General features: G+C 37.8%; 1 protein-coding gene across 1 annotated transcript in view; it reads left to right on the plus strand.

Annotated features, from left to right (window-relative positions):
- Positions 1-6,435, plus strand: part of MAN2A1 (mannosidase alpha class 2A member 1) — a 161,775-nt gene extending 155,340 nt beyond the window's left edge. The window contains exons 21-22 of the mRNA XM_070412430.1: positions 1,768-1,878; positions 3,743-6,435. Coding sequence (XP_070268531.1) covers positions 1,768-1,878; positions 3,743-3,895 — 264 coding nt within the window. The 3' untranslated portion in view covers positions 3,896-6,435. The remainder of the gene's footprint in view (positions 1-1,767; positions 1,879-3,742) is intronic.
- Positions 6,436-7,123: the final 688 nt, after the last annotated feature.

The raw sequence follows: 7,123 nt of genomic DNA on the forward strand, positions 1-7,123 counted from the left end.
CATGCTATTTTTAGACTGTGTGAAATTTATAGAAATTTTATTAGAAATCTTTATCTTATGATTTAAACTTGCTATATGTATTATGTGGTCCTGAAATGACTCAGAATTCCTTAAATGACTTTTTTCTCTCCCTTCAAACAAAATCTTAGCAGTACCACTGCAAAATACCAGTGTGAAATGTCATAAAACAGGTTATTCCAGCCAAGAATCTGAGGTGAGGACAGCTTTAAATTGTTCAGGCACATTAAAATCAAATCAGTGGTGGGAATGCTGGCAGCTAGTCAGAAAAGATGTCCTATAGCACATTAAAAATCTTATCCTCTAGTGAGGATGATCAAGAACTTGGCATATGTGTATCTGTGGCCACAGAAGAAAAAAGGGATCATTTTCATCACAGTGTCAGAGGTAGGCAGCCACAATTCCATTTGAATCACTGCACATTTCTTCATATTTCAAACGAGTTTTAATTCATTTTGTTTATTATCATAAACATATTTCCACTTAAGAAAACATAAAATTTATTAAGATAAGTGTAATTTAAAATTCAAAGACCTGAACCACTCATGGCATTATTATTTAAATGGATGCAAGACATTTTACTTCAGGGATATTGCGGGTTTGGTTGCAGGCCACCATAATAAAGTGAATATCACAATAAAGCAAATCACATGAAATTTTTTGTTTCTTAGTGCATACAAAAATATGCTTACACTATACTGTAGTCTATTAAATGTGCAATAGCTTGTGTCTAAAAAATGTACAAAGCTTAATTAGAAAAATACTTTTTCACTAAAAACTGCTAACCAATATCTGAACCTTCAGTGAGTCATAATCTTTCTGTTGGTGGAAGGTCTTGCCCTAGTGACATCAAAGATCACAGATCACCACAACAAATATAATAACAAAAAAGTTTGAAATACTTTGAAGATTACCAAAATGTAACAGAGACACGAAGTGAGCAAAGGCTGTCGGGAAAATGACATCAATATACTTGCTCAATGCAGGGTAGCCACAAACTTTCAATTTGTAAAACACAGTATCTGCGAAGCACAGTAAAAGCAAAGCCCAATAAAATGAGGTGTGCCTGTACTGAGCTCTATAGCTGATTTGTCATGTTTAATATTTCTCTTTTCATCTGCATAGGAAAATAGCTTCTGTAAGGTAAATTTAAATGATACAGCAACCTAATAAATGTGGTTGGCCTAGCAAGTGATAAACATAACTAATTCAAGTGTCTCTTATATAAAAATAATGAACCAATACATTAAAGATTTAAAATGTTTTAATGCAATTAGCAAAAATTAGTATTCAGTAATAAAGCATGTTTCATTTTTAAGATGGAGTTTACATCATCATTCAGTAACCAGGTAAGGACTAAATTCAGGTACACATTAAAAATTTTATCAAGAACTTTATTCAGCTGATGTATATGTTAAAAATAAATAAAAATGAAGTGCTTTGAGAAAAACTGATAAAACAGTATGTAATAAGTGCACAAAAGGAAACCAAAGTCCTCAAGGACTGTGAGGAAACCAAGACATGAAATGACTTAATAAGGAACGAAGAACATAATACCACCTGACTCCTTGGGGGAGGCAGACAGGCTCAGTGCACGTGGAACCTAAGGGGAAATGCAGTTGCCTGGCTTCGCTACTAAATAAAATGGGCCTTTGTGTTGGGGATGCTAACAAAAAGGTGGTGAGTGTGCAGTAGTGACTGTTTGTTTTGATGTCACTTGTGGCATGTTGGCACTCTGCTCCCTTGCAGGTGGATGGCAAGCAATCCGATGAGGCGGCCTTGATCCTCCATAGGAAGGGCTTTGATTGCCGCTTCTCCAGCAGAGACACGGGGCTGCTTTGTTCCACTACCCAGGGGAAGGTGAGCTGAAAGGTTTTTGTTTGTCAAGTTAGTTGTGCTTTCAAATCCTTACTTTCTGCAATAATCCTGACAATAAGATAATGTTTCATTGCTTCTTCATTGATTTTTTTACTCTCAGCTACAAATTAGCTCAAGTCTCCACATCTTAAGAAAGCACTTTCTCAACCTTCAGTCTCCTCTCCTTGTCAACATCAAAATGCACAGCCAGAACGTGTGTATATTTGAATGTTCTCATTGATTCTTAGGCTCTCCATTTCTTACCTGCAAAACATCCTCAGATTACCTCGCCACCATATTTTCTGCTTTCTTGGGTATACTCATGCATGACCTAGTTCAGCGGTCGCCAACCAGTGGTCCGTGGACCACTGGTTTCCGTGAGGTCTGAAAGATTGGCAACCGCTGATCTAGTTCAGGGATAGCAAACCCAAGTTCTGTGGTGGCCGACACAGTTTTATAATAACTAAAGTGAATTGGGGGAGCAGTAGGAAAAGCAACAAGGAGCAATGAGAGTGTGGCCAGTGGGAGAATTCAGCCACCGCCGCCAAAGCAACTATCCTCAGCTTGCATCAGTTGTTTCCCCATTGAAACATGCTGGTCTAGATCTTCTGATGAAGCCAGATTGGCATGCGAGTCCTCACTGTGAAGGCCAAACATCCTCAGGCTGACCACTGCTGGATTTTTTATTTCTCTTTAAGTTGGTCTTGCTCACAGTTCCATCAAACCTCTCCCTGGAAGAAAGAAAAACTTCAGTCTTCTGCTTGTGTCTCTGAGCAGGTTGTATCTAACTCTGGGAACACAGTAAGGATGGTTCAAGTGCACATACAGGTCTGCCCCACCCAGCAGCTCAGCCAAACCAGCTCTTCTCCAAAACCTCACACATAAACCCTGTAGACCTGACTCAACAGATTTGGTTCCAAACCTTAAAAATTAGCATGTACATAGTGAGAAGAAGAGAGATGCGGTAGGGGACCTAAATCTATGCAGATAAGCTTCTTTCTCCATTTCGTTTACCTCACCCTTTGTGGAGTTGGTACTAAGAAAGCACTGATATCTTTATTTCTCTTTATTATATTTGTACCTCTACCTACCTTATTATTGATATAAGTATACTTGGTTGTGAACATTTGTATTTGAACATTAGGCTGTGAGTCTTGTGGGAGCTATAGGATCCAGACATATTCATGCAGCCTCCCCACCCTATACCCTATAAATGGGACTTATTAACATGATGAGCCCTCCTTGTGGCAGGTTCGTCTCCTGTCTCAGCTCTGTTGGAACAGGAAAAATGATTAGAACCTCTTGTGTTAAGTGTTTTAAAGCTCCCTGGCCCATAGATGTCCCTAATTTTTATTGAAAAGGGGCCCCTCACATGGTAAGTTCTCAGGCTGTACAATAAAGGAGTATAGCCCAGGTTGACCTCCCCTGGTTCCCACTTTCCTGTGTTTCTCCCAGGGGTGGTCTGTATGTTCAAGCCTGCAGAGGTATATTTAATCTCCCTCCCTTCCTCATTCTTTTACTTAAGAGGAACTTCAAACATACTGTTTTAGCCTGGCCTGGTGGGGCTCAGTGGTTGAGCATTGACCCATGAATCAAGAGGTCACTGATTCGATTCCTGGTCAGGGCACATGCCTGGGTTGCAGTCTCGGTCCCTAGTGAGGGGTGTGTAGGAGGCAGCCAATATATGATTCTCTCTCATCATTGATGTTTCTACCTATCTATCCCTCTCCCCCTTCTTCTCACTCTGAAATAAAGAAATAAACTGTCTTACTCTGTCTTAAACTATTTTTTACTGATTATAGAGCTGTGTTGCTAATCTTTCTTCAAAAATAATCTAAATATGCACATTTTATCATTTACTTTTTAGATATTGATACACAAACTTTTTAACAAGTTTACTGTTGCAAATCTCGTACCTTCATCGTTATCCTTGATGCATTCACCTCCAGACGTCCGAAATATAAGTGAGATCAACTTGAGGCCCATGGAAATCAGCACATTTCGAATTCAGTTGAGGTGAATCTGGCTTTCAAATTTGGACTGTGAAGCATTGGCTTATCTACACTTCTTAATTTAACGTGCAATAAGAAGCACATTATTTAAGCTTCTGGCTACTGTGAGGACATGAATTCTGTGTTTTGTTTTTAACCATTACATAAGAAAAAAAAAGCCATGCTACAACCAGTTTGGGGTTTTTTAAGTTTCTTTCATCAACTACTACCATCTGTATGAATTGATGCAACAAACAAAGAAATGTCTGAAGAGAACCTCTCAACAGATTGTATCTCAGGTTAAATACTAACTAATTATATCTGTGTTGGGGGTTGTGAAGAGATTGTTACGAGTCTTCATGTTGCTGGTCCTTTGATAATTTTACAAAAATGCCCACTTTTATCAAAATGGAATAAAAAGCTGGTGGGTAATAGCTAATGGCCAAAATGGTTGTAAACATTCATATGCATTAGAAAATGTTCTTGTGTTGAAATATGTGGAAAAGTGCAATTCATCAACCCTTATGGTATATGTAGTTGATTTTCACACTTTTTTCTAATGTGCCACTTAACCCTTCCCTGCCTATCCTTTGTAAAGTATTTCCAGAAATATCCGATTTTGAATCATTCAGTAGTAGAAAAAGAGGCATATTTTCATTACTTGACAATGTGGGATAGGTGCAATTTATTACATTGTCACTAAAATAGAAGAAGCAATTCCATAGGTACCATAACCTATTTTAGGTACCACAAGGTGTCTTTTTACACAGCTCATTTGAATACAGATGTTCTGAGAAGGGGTTTTCTATTTTAAAAATACCATATCAAAATGAATGTGCCTTATTTTTGTATAAGTCTTGTTAAATCTTTTAGTGTCCATATTACCGTTTAGGGAAGGGGGGAGGTTGGGGCAGAAGAGAGTGTGGGTACTTTCTATGACACATAAATTGTAAAATTTTTGCCTGACAATGCTGGCCACATTCTGATCTGTTGCATTAAATTTGTGGTGATATTACTCTAAACATTTTGACTATTTGAATGTACTGAAATCTCAGAAAACAAAACAAGGGGAAAATATACTTAATTAAAATATGCTGCTGCCAAGGAGACTGCAACTTGAAGCAAGGATTCTGTAATGTGCAAAGTCCACACCCAGTTTCCACTTCAGAGGAGTTAACCACATTGAAGAGAGAATGCTTTAAAATAGACCTCGTTTGGAAACCCAATTATATGTAGCTCTTCATGACTTATCATATTCAAGAATATGTCTGTTCACTGAATTCCACACTTTTGTATGTGTGCGCTAACCTCCAAGTGAAGTTCTGAGCCCATGGGCCACTACAATACTTTTTATAAAATTTATTTGGGGTCATTGTTAACAATATTAAAATAAAAGCAACATTTAAACTATTCAGTTTTAATATAAAAAGGATTGAGTATCTTCATTTCTGAAAGTTCTCTTTGTGTTAAACTAATAGATTATTGTCTGACTTTAAACTTTCATTTACCTCCTGTTATTCCAGCATCTTTTTAGAGAAATTAAAACCTAATTTCTGTTTCACCAGGTAGTCTAATTATCATCTGGATTTTTCATCAAGATACAGCTCCTAAGATTGTTGTTATGTTAAATTCATACACTTCTTCCACCTTTAGTAATTAAGGAAACACTACTGGTGGTGATAAAGATATTAAAAGGGAGTAGTTTCATGCAATAAACATGTACTGTAAGTTTCCTTCCTGGTTTGGGGGGGATAGACAACTAAAAAAGAAACAAAAACTTCCTTTTTGTGGACTTGCTCGTTACAGAATTGTCAGAGCAAGTTCCAGGAATAAGATCAATATTTTCATTGCATCTTAAATGTAAAATCTTCCTATGGGAGTTCACTGTGGTCTGGGAATTCTGATCAGTTGAAATAACGTATCTTGATGCAATAACAGTGGTTTTGCCACTTCTGGTTGTTTAAGGTTGGTCTGTCCCATGTCAGTCAGGTCTTATTCAGTGTGTATTGCCACTAACTGCTCACAGGTAAAGCAGAAATTTTCTTTAAGAAGCAAGTTATCAGGGAAATGAAGAGGGGATGCTTTTGCTTTGGGCTGTGATCAAGAACTGATTAAATCATCAGTGTCTCCAGTGTATACTAAAAACCATACATTTCAATTGTGATCTCAGTGGCATATTTGTGTGCCTAGGTTTTATTACAGTTATAACATGTTCAGTTGACCAAGTAGTTCATTACTTTCTCCTATCTTTTTTTTTTCTTTTTGGAAATTTTAATTTGGGACTTTAACTGCAGTGTTTGAGAACTCAGCATCCTTATTTTCTACAAATATTGGCTAAAATAAAATGCTGTAAAGTGTGTTGTAAAACATTGTAATTACCTTCCCATGTCTTTGTTGTACTTGTGCTGAAATGTTTTCACATCCTTTTGTCTGGAAGGAAATCTTCGCTTTCATTTTATGTTGCTTACCTTGGAATCAATAGGTTTTGATATTTTCTCTTGGAAGATTTTATATCTTTTTGGGAACATGTAATATAAGATATCTAATAAAAGATAAATCTTATCACGTACATGGCCCTCTAGAGTGTTCTTAAAACTTATTTTGTACCCAAAATATATTAAGACATTTTGAGTGGTAGGGTGGAGTAATGGGGGCCTTTGTGAATGAATTGCTCCTTCTTTAGCCCAGTTATAGTTAGAAAAGATAGTTTTCAAAGGCAAGTGGCAGATGGGATGGAGGTGGGTTTCACACCTGGATGTGGGATCACGTTTGAGATTAGAATCTAGGAACCTTTCGGAACAACATGGTACAGTGCCCGTGGGTCCTAAGTCAATGAGGAGGAGCAGATTGTAATAAGATTCCACATACTCCAGGACAAAGGTGAAGAGGAGGGTAACCCAAGACATGAAGCTGAGCGGGTCCATGTGAGCTGATCCACAAGGCGAGGTGGGTTGGAAGACTGGGATCTGGAGGCGCTCTGCCAGCCCACTGGCCCGGACCAGCACACAGCACACACCTAGTGGCTTTGGGGGAGTTCCTTCAGAGCCAGGAGATGGGGGAGGGTGCAGGATAAGTATCCAGGAGGTGGTATGTATGGATTAGCCAGGCAAACGATACATGACATGCTAACTAGGAACTTTCAACTTGTTTTGAGTGACATATAGTACAGAGATTAACCAATTTGTATATGCCAAATTGTAAAAACCTTGAAAATATTAATACAAGTTGCATCAGCAGACAATGAAAATTACTTTCAG

This window comes from Myotis yumanensis, unplaced genomic scaffold, assembly GCF_028538775.1.
Source record: "Myotis yumanensis isolate MYYU_CA2020_CCGP unplaced genomic scaffold, mMyoYum1.0.hap1 SCAF_4, whole genome shotgun sequence".
NCBI classification, from domain to species: domain Eukaryota; kingdom Metazoa; phylum Chordata; class Mammalia; order Chiroptera; family Vespertilionidae; genus Myotis; species Myotis yumanensis.